Raw genomic sequence first — 14721 nt, forward strand, 5'->3', positions numbered from 1 at the left:
GAGGCCTGCCCGTTTTTAATCGGGCCTCGTTTTTTTACCCAAGCCCATATTTCGGGCCTATATTTTTACCCAAACCCTCCCATATTTCGGGCGGGCCGTCGGGCCGGGCCGGGCCGCCCGGCCCATGAGCAGCTCTAGGCATGACCCAAGGCTCAACTCACATCTCGCATTATGAGTTGATTTTAAAAAACAGAAATTGAAAAATATTTCTTGAAAGAAATAAGGTTTCAAAAAACATCAGGTGAAACTAAAAGCCTCATTTTCATTGATTCTGTGCAGTTTTCTCCCAAAATTCCTTACTCTGTTGGGATACCTGTATATGTCATGTATGGTGTTATCATGATATGCACGTGTTTGTCCTAAATGCTTTTATGCCTACATGATCATGCCATGCACTCTGGGTTGTTTGTCACGTGCCCCACTTTTTGATTTTCGTGAGGGTCCACATTCATTTCCTCAATTCTTGACTTTTCTCTCCAGTTTTGTACTCATCCTCAAGTTCTGTGAGTAACCCACATTTTCGTATACCACCTTCCTGCCCCATTGTTGAACTTTGTTCTTGCTTCAGAGTCCTTTTATTTATCAAATTCTCATCCAGGTAATGCTCAACATTCCTTTTGTTTATAGTATGTCATCTTACTATTTATCATTTAAATGAATCAAACACGAGATGCATGAAAAAATGGCGAAGTACATGAAAGAAAGACCTCACATTCATTTTTTTTCAAAAGCAACAAACAAAGAAAATTGACAAGGAAAAATTCAAATAAAAAAAGCATCATAAAAAAAGGAAAGTGAATTCAATTTCCACAAATACTCTAGATATCCAACGCATGAACTTCTCCACATTTCTTCGTCAATGATCTTTTCGAACATGGCTTCCTGTCTAGAAGATTTCAAGCTTCTGAAAATGCTTCAAATATTGTAACCTCGCCATTCGACTCCCCGTTCAAGTCTTCTTTCTCCTTTAAGTCTGAATCTGCTTCATTAGGACGCCCTTTCGGGTTTTCATCCTAATCTTTTTTGTTTATCAAGACACCCTTTTCGGGTTTTCATCTTGATTTTTCTTTCTTTTTTCTTTTTTTTTTGCTTTTTTGTTTTTTTTGTTTTGTTTGTTTTTTTTAGGCATAATATTTTTTCACAGCATCTGAGTTCACTGGATTAGGTAATTCTTTCCCATCCATCTCAGTGAGAATCAGAGCCCCCCTGAGAATGCCTTTTTTACAACATATGGCCCTTCCCAATTTGGTGACCATTTTCCTCGAAAGTCTATTTGTATCGGGAGGATTTTTCTTAGTACCAGTTCTCCTTCGCGAAATTCTCTTGGCCGCACCTTTTTATCGTGGGCCGTGATCATTCTTTCCTGGTACATCTGTCCGTGACAAATTGCCTTCAAGCGTTTTCCTTCAATAAGGTTTAGCTGATCATACCTAGCTCGAACCCATTCTAATTCTTCTAGTTTTGACTCCATCATACCTAGCTCGTCCGTACAGAGGTGCGATATGCGTACAAAGCGAATGGTTGCTTCTTGTGCCAGTCCTTATATGTCTCAGTCATCTTCCCGAGAATCCTCTTAATGTTCTTATTAGCCGCTTCTACTGCTCCGTTCATCTTCGGGCGATAGGGAGAAGAATTATGATGCTTTATCTGAAATAGCTCACATACTTCTTTCATCATCTTGTTGTTCAAATTTGAAGCATTATCTGAAATGATTCTTTCAGGCAGACCATATCGACATATGATCTCCTTTTTTAAGAACCTACAGACTGCAGCCTTTGTCACATTAGCAAACGAAGTGGCTTCTACCCATTTTGTGAAATAGTCTATAACCACAAAGATGAATCGATGTCCATTGGAAGCTTTCGGGGAAATTGGCCCTATAACATCCATGCCCCACATAGAAAATGGCCACGGAGAAGTTATGACATGAAGGGGCGATGGAGCTGCATGAATTTTATCGCCATAAATTTGACATTTGTGGCACTTTCGTGCGTAGCCAATGCAATCTGTTTCCATCGTCAGCCAGTAATAACCAAGTCTCATAATCTGTCTGGCCATAGTGAAACCACTGGCATGCGTTCCACAAATTCCTTCATGAACCTCTTCAAGTATATTTCTAGCTTCAACAGCATCCACGCATCTCATGAGCACTTGATCTTTCCCTCTTTTGTAAAGAATATTCCCGTCAAGAATATATCCAACTGCCAATTTCCTGATTGTTCTTTTGTCATTCTCATTTGCTTGCTCTGGGTACCTTTGATTCTTGACATACTCCACGATGTCATGGAACCATGGTCGTCTATCTGACTCCTCCTCAATACTAAAACAGTGTGCGGGGGTCTCATAAATACTCATTTGGATGGGCATTATCTCAGTTTCTCTGTTTACTTTGAACATCGAAGCCAAGGTGGCTAGGGCATCAGCCAATTGGTTCTCCTCTCGTGGAAAGTAGTTAAAAGTCACTTCTTTGAATTCTTTGACCAATTTCGCAACAAGATCGTGATACCTGACTAATTTTGGATCTCTCACTTCCCAATCTCCATGAATATGATAAATGACAAATGCTGAGTCCCCATGTACCTCTAAAATTTTGATTTTCCTCTTGATAGCTGCACGAAGTCCCATGATGCAAGCTTCGTACTCCGCTATATTATTGGTACAGAAGAAATTCAATCTGGCAGTGAGTGGGTAATGGTCCCCTTCTAGTGACACTAAGAATGCTCCGATCCCATGCCCCAATGCATTTGATGCACCATCAAAGCTCATCTTCCATAATTCCTCTTTTGATGACTCGCCTTCTTTTTCTAAAATGCACATCAAATCTTCATTTGGGAAATCAAATCTCAAAGGTTCGTATTCCTCTGTTGTTTGACTTGCCAAGAAGTCAGCTATTGTACTTCCCTTTATCGACTTTTGGCTCATATATACAATGTCATACTCAATCAATAGGATCTGCCATCGGGCCATTCTCCTTGAGAGTGCAGGTGACTCCATCATGTACTTTATTGGGTCCAATTTTGAAATTAACCATGTCGTGTGATATAGCATATATTGTCTGAGCCTTCGAACCATCCAAATCCATGCACAACAAAACTTCTCAATCGAAGGGTACTTTGCCTCATATTTTGTGAACTTCTTGCTGAGGTAGTAAATTGCCTTTTCTCTTTTCCCTGACTCATCATGTTGCCCCAGTATGCACCCCATTGAGTTTTCAAATACGGTCAAGTGCAATATTAATGGTTTTTCAGGGGTCAGCGGTACTAGTACCGGAGGATTAGATAGATACTGTTTTATCTTGTCGAAGACCACTTGACACTCCTCGTTCCATTCTCCCGGGTTATGCTTTCGAATGAGTCGAAAAATCGGATCACATTGGTTGGTAAGTTGAGCAATGAATCGAGTAATGTAATTCAACCTTCCTAAAAATCCTCTGACTTCTTTCTGTGTGCGCGGGGGAGGCAGTTCTTGTATAGCTTTTATCTTATCTGGATCCACCTTAATACCTCTCTCACTGACAATGAACCCTAGCAGTTTTCCCGAGATAGCCCCAAACGTACATTTGGTCGGGTTAAGCTTCAACTGAAACTTTCCTAATCTTTCAAATAGCTTCCTGTGGCTCCCAACATGCTCTCTTTCTTCCCGAGATTTGGCAATCATATCATCGACATAAAATTCTATTTCTTTGTGCATCATATCATGAAATAACGTCACCATGGCTCTCTGATATGTTGCCCCAGTATTCTTTAATCTGAACGGCATTACCTTGTAACAAAAGGTTCCCTACATTGTTATGAATGTAGTTTTTTTCCATGTCCTCGGGAGCCATCTTTATCTGATTATATCCTGAAAAACCATCCATGAAAGAAAACAGAGAATGCTTTGTCGTATTATCCACCAAAGTGTCAATGTGTGGTAAAGGAAAGTTATCCTTAGGGCTTGCTTGATTCAGATCACGATAATCCGCACACATTCGCACCTTGCCATCTTTCTTCGGTACCGAGACTATGTTAGCTACCTACTCTGGATACTTGGAGACTTGTAGGAAGCCAGCGTCAAATTGTTTCTTAACTTCTTCTTTTATCTTTAACAGTATTTCGGGTCTCATCCTTCTTAGCTTCTGTTAAACAGGTTTGCATTCTAGTTTCAGTGGGAGCTTATGGACTACAATATCCTTATTCAACCCTGGCATGTCCTGATACGACTAGGCAAATATATCTTTATACTCACGGAGCAAGACGGTCAATTCTGTTTGGTGTTCTCTGAAATGGAAGTCCCAATCTTCACTTCTTGTTTCTTTTCTTCACTACCCAAGTTCACTGTCTCAACAGATTCTTGATGGGGTAAAATCTGTTTCTCTTCTCGTTCAACCATTCTCAATAAGTCAGGAGGCGGGTCACAATTTTCAGCATCTTCCTCAACTTCGAATTCTCCTAAACAAAAAGCCTTCTCGAAATTGAGTTCAAGACTTGTAACGGGATTGTTCATGCCATGGATATCTGAGCACTTGAAATGCGGATAGAAAACACTACTATAGGGGAGCATCAAAGTATTGGAATCAACAAACACAATGTTATGGAATGATATGAGATACATGTAAGGAAAGGCTGTGAGAAGAGGGAATAATTACAAAACTAATGGAAATGAAAAGACCATGACAAAATGCATCTTCATTAATGTTCATTGAAATGATAAATAACAAACATAAGCTCTTACAAAAGGAATCCCATTACTTAGGGACATACAAAATAATGGAGAATTAACATTGGGCATTACTCTAGAGATGACTTAGAAACTACAAGGAGGTCCACAGCAGTCCAATTGTTCAAAACAAATCCTGGAGGACAAGGGTGTATCATTGAAACATCCTCAATCGTATCACTCTCGTTGAGTTCAGCATCCATATCTCTAGCTCTTAGATGTGTTCTATAAGAATGACGTGATTCCAGACTTATAATGTCACAACTGTGGATTGTGCGGTTCTAGCCTTAGCGAGCGATTAGGATGATATGTACATGCAATGAATGAATGAATGAATGAATGCCTAATGAAGGATGAATGTTAATTATAAAAAAATATATACAAAAAAGGGGTGTTGATTTCAAGATAGCCCCATATTTGAGCGTTTCATTAATCAAAAGAGTCTATTACAAAAAGTTTTGCCATCCTTGTTCAGCAGTTACACAAATTTCTTAGCCACATCGCCTTGTTTTTTTATGCGTTCCAGGAACTCCGATATGTTTGACCTTTGGCTAGGAGGGTATTGGCAACTAATAACTTCCGCTTCATCTGATAATTGTACTACTTGCGCAGTCGCCTTACGAATTTCATTGATCAAACTACCGATATGCATATCCTTTTCTTGGAGGGCTCTTTCATATGCACTTATGTCTCTATCATGCTGACCATTCTTCTCTTCTAGAGCTCTCAGGAGGTCGTCCAAATGTTGCTGATGAGTTTCCAGTGTACTTTCTAGATTTCAGATTCTTCCTTTTAGCTCGTGACGCTCAGACTAACTAGCTATTAATTCTGCAGACACAGTTTCGTATTCAACATTCTTCTTCCTCAACTCTATCATTGCTCGTGCAGCTCTTTCCTCCTCTTTCTTTGCTTTTGCTTTCCAGAACTCCATCCCACCTTTGATATTACTTAGTTCCTCCTTCCATTCTGCTGATGATTTTCCCAATCCACTGTTCCTTATAGTGCCTCTTAATTTCTTGTTTTCTAAATGAAGGTCCCCTAAATCATTTCTCGTAACTTCAACTTATTTTTGGACTTTCTCGGTTCTGGATTTTTCAACTTGGACATCAATCTTCAGCTTTCCTCCTGGAGAGAACTAATATCTCGCAACAGTTTGGCTTTTTCACGTTCAAATTCATGTCTTGTAATTTCTAGCTCGGATGGGATTTCTCTGAGAACGGATTCTGGCAAGCTTCATCAATCGGTGGGGTTATTTGACTCTTCACTCATCGTTGCCTCCATATGCCATAATCTACAGTGATAGTATCAGGATAGAGAGCCAACTCCATTAGGTAGATTTTCCTCCAAGAATTTGCGGTATCTCGCACCCTTTTCATGTAACCCTCACCCATAAAGGCAAACTCCGATTGTGCCAATCCATCGGTAACTGGTACAAACTGTCACGAAGCGAACTGTCTTTGAACCATCAATGGAGCATATCCAACTCCTCCCCATAATCCTAGTAAAGGCACCCAGTCTTGGTTTCCACACTTGTATAACAAGATAGAGGGACGAATCTAAGGTGCTCTCCAAGTTATATCTTCGGCACGGAGGTTCTGAAAAACTGAGACCCAGTGTTGTTCAGTGACATCCTTTGGCCAATTTTTTTAAGGTGTGCTTCCAACGGAGCGAATGTCTTTGAAAACATGTGGAAAGACATGCGCTCCACCTTCCAAAAGTGGCTAAAGATCCAAACATTCAGTAATTGAGCGCATCCGATAAAACGTCCTTCCCCTTTTCTCCTACAAGCATTTAGAGATCTAAAAGTCTCAGCCAAGATGGTTTGGACTGGGTTGATTCTTTGCCTCAACTTTTCAAAGAAATCCACAACCGTAACTTCAATATGCCCAAGAACCTTCGGGAAGACGACCAGTCCATAAATAGCCAAGGCAAACAAATCTATCCTTCTCAAAGTATCTAAATGATTCTGAACTAACTCTCGAAGAGAAAACCATGCAACACAACTGACTTCATTCTTCTTCTTTATCTGATTTTTAGCCCATATATCAGTCATCCCTGTCAACTTCATTAACTTTTTCTTGAAGGTCATTGGTTTAGGCTCATTCACATATATCTTATTGAGTTGCACATTGTCGATGCGAAGCAGGGCAGCATACTCTTCTATGGTCGGAGTCATATCTTTTTGATTGAAAGTGAAACACTGATAGGCCGGGTCCCAGAATCGAACCATGGCTTGAATCAATTGCTCGTTCACATTGATTGCTATCAAGTGAGCTATATCCCCGTATTTTCCAGTGAAGTTACTTCTAGTATCTGAGTCCCATTGTCCCCAGATCCTAGTCAAGTCTTCGAGGTTATTTTGACGAGCATTCGAAGTCACACGCTCAGGAAGATCAGAGATGTATCCTTCTTTTAACTATCCCCTTTCGCTTTCTGAGTTCTCGAATACCAGTCTAGGACTACGACATTTTTCTCGATTACTTGTGTAATTGACTCCTCTATTAGAAACCCGTTTTTGGCAACCAATCTCTAATCAACACCTTCCTAATGAGATGCCTATGATGCATGATGACAAACAGAATAAAAAATGAATAACCTCGGTTAGTGATCACAACAGATATAAACAGAGGAAAAAAGAAAAATAAGAACTATGGAAAGTTTAACAAATTAAGCTAATCAATCATGCAATTTGGTGGAACAGACCCACATTTTTTTTGGCCCCATCATGCTTTAAAAAATAAACTTGCCCCCACATGATAATCTACCCGATCCGATTTATTAAACAGACCTAATTCTCTTGCAAAAATATATGTACAAAAATGTAAAAGAGATAAAAGGTAAGAGGCGTTTCTCCCATGTGCTTATTTTGGTGACTATTCAACGGACAGAGGTTCGGCATGGCTCTAATCGGGTAGCTCGTACGGTTCACTATATGTGGTTCTGGTTCTAGAAAGGTACTCGAATTGTCCATACTGTCACCTAGTAAGGTTAGTACGGAGCCTCGGTTATCACCCGTCATGGGCTTGCGAGCTCAATTCGAGGGATTACATTTACTTATGCCTATACGGAGGGACGAGTTAACTCACGAAAGCATAAGTCATATGTAACCCGGAAGTATTTCACTAGCCTGTACGGAGGGACGAGTTAACTCACGAAGGAGTAGCGTTTACTTCCACTTAAAAGGACGGAGCCCGGGTAGAGAGCTCATGTTAAGCAAAAAATGCAAGTGCACGGTGTGTGGGGAGAAACTCACAAACCTTTTATTTTTTATTCTAAAAAAGAGAAACAAACTAAAAAAAACCATAAAACTTAGAGCTAAAAAGAAAAACAGAAAAACAAAACAAGTTAGAAAATTATTAATTTAAAAACCAAATGCAAATGCGTGACTTTTAAAAATAAAATTCAAGGATCACGATTAAAAATTAATTTGAACAAGAAATTTTGCAAATTTTGACAACACGCATTTAACGTCAGACTCGACTCTCAAAAAAGTTCCACAGCGGAGTCGCCAGCTGTAGCAACCTAAAAATTTGGGGTACGGGCGCTAATTGAAGTGATTATTGAAAATTTAAAAACAGTGTCTCGATTTTATTTGAAAAGGAGTCGCCACCGATCTTTTTTCTAGGTGTGATCGGACACCTAATAAATTCTCTTTTTAGAAGAAAAAATTATTTTTAAATTTTCCTAAAAAAGAGGTAATTTTAGGTCTGCATGAAAATCCAGAGAAAATTAGGGGTTCGGGAGTCGGTTACGCGCGAGGAAGGTATTAGCACCCTCGTGACGCCCAAAATTGGTATCTTGTTAAACGCGCGTTGTCTTTATTTTCAAAAATACGAGTTCAATCTAATATTAGATCATAATCCGATTGAAATATGAGAATTAAAAAAAACACGAGAATTTTGAAGCACAAATTTTTTTTTAAAAAAACGAAATTTTTGAAACACGAAAATTTTTTTAACACGACAATTTTTGAAACACAAGAATTTTTCGAAATACAAATTTTTTTTAAAAAAACATGACAATTTGTGAAACACTAGAGTCGTTGAAAACACGGAAATTTGTGAAAAAACGAAAATTTTTGAAACACGGAAATTTTTAGAAAACACGAAAATTTTTGAAACACATGAATTTTTGAAAACACGAGGATTTTTACAGCACGAATTTTTTTTAAATACGAAAATTTTTGAAAACACGGAAATTTTTGAAACATCAACATTTTTGAAAACACGAGGATTTTTGAAAACACAAAAATTTTTGAAAACACAAAAATTTTTAAAACACGGGAATTTTTTGAAATCATGAAAACTTTTGAAAAATAGATTTTTTTTTCTTAAAAAAAAAACATGAGAATTTTGAAAAATAGAATCTTTTTTTATTTTGATTTTGTTAAAACATGAATATTTTCGTAACCACGGAAAGATTTTTTTTTACACAAACTTTTCGATTTTTTATTAAGCATGTATCGTATTTAACACGAACCAGTGATATTCACTCAACATAGCAATGAAATCAACAAATTTGTGTCAAACCGATTCGTTGCCTTATTTTTTTGAAAACGCGAATATTTTTTGAAACACGAGAAAAATTTTTGAAGACACGAAAAATTTTGAAAAATATAATTTTTTGAAAATATGAGACTTTTTTAATATTTTTGATTTTTAAAAGGGCGTATCGATTTTAACATGAACCGGTGATATTCATCCAACATAGCGATGAAATCAATGAGTTCATGTTAAATCGATTTGTTGCCTTATTTATTAAAAGTATTTAAAATAAAATAAAATTAAATTAAATTAAATTAAAAATATAAATGCCAAAATACAAAAATGCATAAAATATTAATAATATTAAAACGAAAAAATACGAGCATTAAATTAAAATTAAAAAAACGAAATTACAGAAAAAAATCTTGAAACACGAGCTTCGCCGAATGGGTAACACAAATTGAACCCCTTTTTTATTTTTTTATTTTTTTTCCTCTTTTTTTCTTTTTCTTTTTTCTCTCTTTTTTTCTTTTTGTTTTCTCTCTTTGAAATTTGGTCTTGTGCTGGTGGCTGGTGTCTTGGCTTTGGGGTCTCATTGGCTTTCTTCTTGTTGGGCACTGGGATTGGGCCTGCTCCTATTTATTTTTTTCTACTTTGGGCTTCTCTTTTTTTTTGCTTTGTATTTTTTGCTTTTTTTTTAAATGGGCCTCTGCAGATGCAGATTGGTCGCATGGTGTCTGGTCGGGTCGGGTTGGTTTGACCCGACTGTTGAAAAAATATTTTTTTCTTTCTTTCTTCTTCCTCTTTTCTTCTTTCTTTCTTCTTTCTTTTTTCTTTTTTCTTTTTTCTTTTTTCTTTTTTCTTCTTCGTTCAACCCCCAACGGCACTCCCCCCAACCTGGTGCGGTGGTCGACGATGGCGCACGGAAGCTCTCCTCTTCTCCTCCTTTCTCCTTTCTCTCCCCTTTTCTCTTATTTTCAAAGCTTTTTTTTCTCTTTTTTTCGTGGGGGGTTTTTGATTTTGATTTTTTTTGGCTTGATTTGCTTTTCTTTGGCAATGGGAGATGGGGAAACGACGGTGGTGGTGTGGCTGCTGTTTTTTTTTTAGTGTTTTTGCTGCTGTTTTTTTTCTTTCTTTTTTTTGCTCAAAATTTGTTTTTTTTCTTTTTCTTTTTTGCTTCCTCCCTTCTTCCCCTTTTTTGGGGGGGTTTAAAACCCCTTTTAAACTGATTTTTCTTCTCCTTTTTACAAAGTTGCGTGGCTAGGAAGAGGTAGGTAGTATTGCCAGTTCTGTTATAAGTTAATGATTCTTTGCCAGAGGACCAAATCGTAAATGCAGCAAAATTTTTGGGGGCAAAAGTGTAATTTTGAGAAAGTTTAGGGGTTAAAATGTAATTTTGAGAAAGTTTAAGGGTCAAAATGTAATTTTAAAAAAGTTTAGGGGTTGAAATGTAATTTTGAGAAAGTTTAGTGGTCAAAATGTAATTTTAGAAAAGTTCAAGGGTCAAAATGCAAAAATAATTTAAATTTAAAAAAGAAATATTTTTAAAACGAAAGTTATTCCCGGACAAAATTCAGTGATTACAATATTATCCAAATGCATAATTAGTTGTACAGAGTTAAAGACATTGGATGAAACAGAAATTGATTCGGAGTGTTGGTTGAGGCCTGAATTATAGTTGAACCAGAGTTAGCATCCTTGGTTACGGAACCTGGACTAGCTACACAGATACCAGCATTGACAACTGGAGTTTCCTTGACCACGAGCAAAACTTGATCTTCGTTGGAGAATGTCATAGTTGAAGCCTCAAAACACCTGCAAGAGGATGATTCCGAGTCAATAATACCAGTTTGATGTTTCAAGTTCTCAAAAACACTAGTTATTTATGGTTAGATGAGAAGAATATAAAAAATAGTCCAAAAGCAAATGATAAAACAACATAAATCTCCTAAAAATGATGCAGCCAGTTTTACTACACCGCGATGCACCAGTGAGGTGGCATGCACAAGCATATAGTTTGCTACCATTACATTTCAGCTTCAAAGTACAGAATAGGTGTCAGTCATTACCCTGAATCTTTTGGTGAGTTGCATTTTAGATCAACACATTCAGTGCAGGTCTTCTCGTCCTTATCTGCTTGAACCACTTCAAACATTTTTCCGACCTATACTAAAGAGTACAATTACATGTCAAGGATGAGCTGAAAGGGACAGGAAATTTTCCTGGCATACTATATAAAAATATTTTCACCTCTAAAATGCTTCAGTGTCTATTACAGACGGGTTTAACCTGAAAAATCAATGGCCATTATGGCCTGGAGTCTTTTATCATCAAACCCTTTCGACAAAAACCTTATCATGTAATGGTTCTCTCTCTTGAATCAATAATCACTCTCCAAAACAATGCAAAACTTCAAGCAGGTATCTGGGTTATCCTTTTTCTTTGGGCACACAATGGCAGCACAAACCAACATGTTAAAGCCTATGCATCCTTATTCTTAACCATTAAATTGAAGAAGCAACCTGAGACTGAAGCTGAAGCTGAAGCTGAAGAAGCAACCTATTATAGACAATAATTCCCTATCAATATGTGATAGTACAAGAAGCAACCTGAGACTGAAGCTGGTTGGAATTCACACCAGAATCAATCAATCAAGGTCAGAAAACAATCATTGAAATTACAAATCAATAAGCATAAGAAAGAAGTATAAGAAAACTTGAGCCAATTCAAAATGTATAAACAAAAAATGCTCGTAACAGCAACACATAACAATCCTATGATCTTTTCATAGTTCAATTCATTGATTCTTGATTTATCTATGTTCTTCCACATACGAAAAACCTGTTCACAAATGCATAACCATTATAAAATCAAAGAATAATCGAATAGAAAAACTAGAAAACGTCCCATGTTTTGCAATATTCTGTATTTTCCTATCCATTTTCTATCCCTTTCTCAGTGACCAAACAGAGTGCCATTTCTATTCGGTTCAAATAAAGCATCAAAATAATCATTACAACCATAGAACCCAACTTCAAAACTCAATAAAAATCTGAACTTTAAGGACTATCTGTATTTCCTATATTTTCCCATCCATTTTTTAACCCAAATTTCTCATTTTCCATTCCTTTCTCAGAGACCAAACAAACTTTCCTTTTCATTCGATTCGGATAAAGCATAATAATAAATCATTATATACTTATAAACCAACTTCCGTATGTAGTAAAAATCGAATCAGAAGACTAAATTCATTGTATTTTCCCATCCATTTTCTAACCAAACTTTTCCTTTTTCCATCATTTCTCGAGACCAAACAAGGTCCCATTTTCATTAAGCATCATAATACATCATTACATCCTTAAACCCAACTTCCAAATTTAGTAAAATTTGAACTTTAAGATCACAAAATTATTAAAACACGGAGAAAGAGCAAAAGAAAGGAACACGGAGGATTTCATTGGATCGAAGGCATGCTGAGAAATTTAACTGCAACCTAGAAATCATTTTTGGTCCAATCTCCATCATCTCCAAGTATTTGCATAGGGCAAGAGCCCTCCTTCTCCGGCTTTTCAATTAAAGCCCTGAGCCTCCGGTGTTGATGGTAAGTCTCAACAAGAAGCGTGGTATGGGTTTTGGAAGAGCAACCATCCGGCGGTCGCCGCAGCGTTAACGGTGATGAGCAAAGAGAGGATAGACAACAACAATGCCCGGTTGATTTTGGGAAGTGGGTTTGGATAAGAATCGATGGAGGAAATGAAATGAGAAGGAAATGAGAGGCTGACCCAAGAAAATGAATGGAAAATGTCTTACAGAAATAAAATCTGTAAGACGTTTTACATAAAAAGGGGGACATTTTCCCGTGTTTCGTAGTTCATTTTCCAAATGGAAAATGTTTTCCGCCAATCAAACGCTGAAAAAATTGGAAATGATATTCCGGAAAATCAATTTCGCCAATCAAACAGACCCTAAATGTAAAAATATGATTTTTTTAATAAAATTTATTTTAAAAATAAAATGTGAAATTGATACCAATATAAAATTTTAACATGAATATTTTATGGCATAATTAATAATTCAATTTTAATATAAATATTCAATATGACTAAACAATTCAATAATATAAATAATATAAAATGTGAAATTTAATTTAATAATAAATAGTAGATATAAATAAAATTATTACTATTTATGCTTAGTGATTTTTTTTGGATAATTTTGATTTTTTTCTTTGAGAGTAAAGGGTGAGAAGTAAAAGTTTAGGGGGAAAATAAAAAGTTTTGGGGAATAAAAGTTTGAGGGAAAGTAAATAGGGGGGAGTAAAATTTTGGAGGGAAAATATTAAAATAAAAAATTGGAGGGGGGAGGGTTGGGGTAGATGGGAGGTGGGATGGGAAGAGAATAAAAGTTTTAGGGGAAAAGTGGGAGAGAGTAAAAATTTGGCGGGAAAATAAAAGGTTTTGAGGGTTTTGGGGAGTAAAATTTTGAGAAAAAGTAAATGAGAGAGTAAAATTTTGGTGGGAAATAGATTTTGGGTAGATTGGGGGGTTGGGAGAGGAGGGGAGTAAAAGTTTTAGGGGGAAGTGGGAAGGAGTAAAAGTTTTGAGGGAAAAAATAAAAAGGTTTGAGAATTTAGGGTAAAAATGTAAAATATTATAATTTGATATTCAAATTATTCGAACTCGATTCGAACTCGAAATTCGAAAAAAAAATTCGAGTTGATTCGAATAACTTGAATAACTCGAACAACTCGATTTGTTTAACTCGAAATTCGAATTTTTTTTCAATTTTTTCGAGTCGAATCGAGTTTTGCTCACCCCTAAACACAACAAATTAGATTTCAAAACATGGGTGTAAATGTAAATTACAAAAAAACTTAAACTCGTTTTAGAAATTATCGAATTTAGTAATACTTGATTTAAACGGCTCGTAAATTTTATCAAATTTTTTATATATATTATTAACCCCTGAATTTATATTTTGTGTAATGAATAGATAGTCTCTTCAAATTTAGATTTTGAGAAAAGTAAGAAGGGAATTTTATTTTATGAACAACCTGTTGACCCCTAAAAGAGGTGTTATCATATCTTATTTTAATAACAAGGTGGCGATTGATATTATAAACGTAAGCAAAGACGTGAATCAGGAACACCGTCAAGTTTCTTCACAATTTTTCGAGTTTTCGGGTTTTAGCAATTTCATTTGACTCTTAGCTTTAAGTTTTCATTTGTTTTTACTTTTTATTTGTTCCTTTACAGATTCTAACACTTTCTTGTTTCTTGTGTTAGTAGGTTAAAGCACATTTCATATTCTTTCCTCCGTGCAATAGAATTCTTTGATGTCTAAGCCAATTTTAGACTTATAGTGTTATTAGGTTTTCTTTGATAGTTTGATTCTAATAAATTCTGATTGATTGATATAGAAACTTTTTAAAAGACTCACAAGATTAATTCTTACCTCATTGAGAATATTTTTTTGAGTGCATATAGGTAAGGTTTGCTTAATTTTTCTTTTGAAGTGTTGTGCTTTTCCAGGCTTTCAC

At 36.3% G+C, this 14721-nt stretch overlaps 1 protein-coding gene across 1 annotated transcript; it reads right to left on the reverse strand.

The window, feature by feature from the left end:
• Nucleotides 1–448: 448 nt before the first annotated feature.
• Nucleotides 449–3657, reverse strand: LOC128042430 (uncharacterized). Its single transcript, XM_052633468.1, has 3 exons — nt 1885–3657; nt 1511–1647; nt 449–572 (listed from the first exon to the last, which is right to left on the reverse strand). The coding sequence occupies exons 1-3, from the start codon at nt 3655–3657 to the stop codon at nt 449–451; spliced, it is 2034 nt and encodes a 677-aa protein (XP_052489428.1).
• Between the last annotated feature and the right edge of the window lie 11064 nt (nt 3658–14721).

This window comes from Gossypium raimondii, chromosome 7 (assembly GCF_025698545.1).
Source record: "Gossypium raimondii isolate GPD5lz chromosome 7, ASM2569854v1, whole genome shotgun sequence".
NCBI classification, from domain to species: Eukaryota; Viridiplantae; Streptophyta; class Magnoliopsida; order Malvales; family Malvaceae; genus Gossypium; species Gossypium raimondii.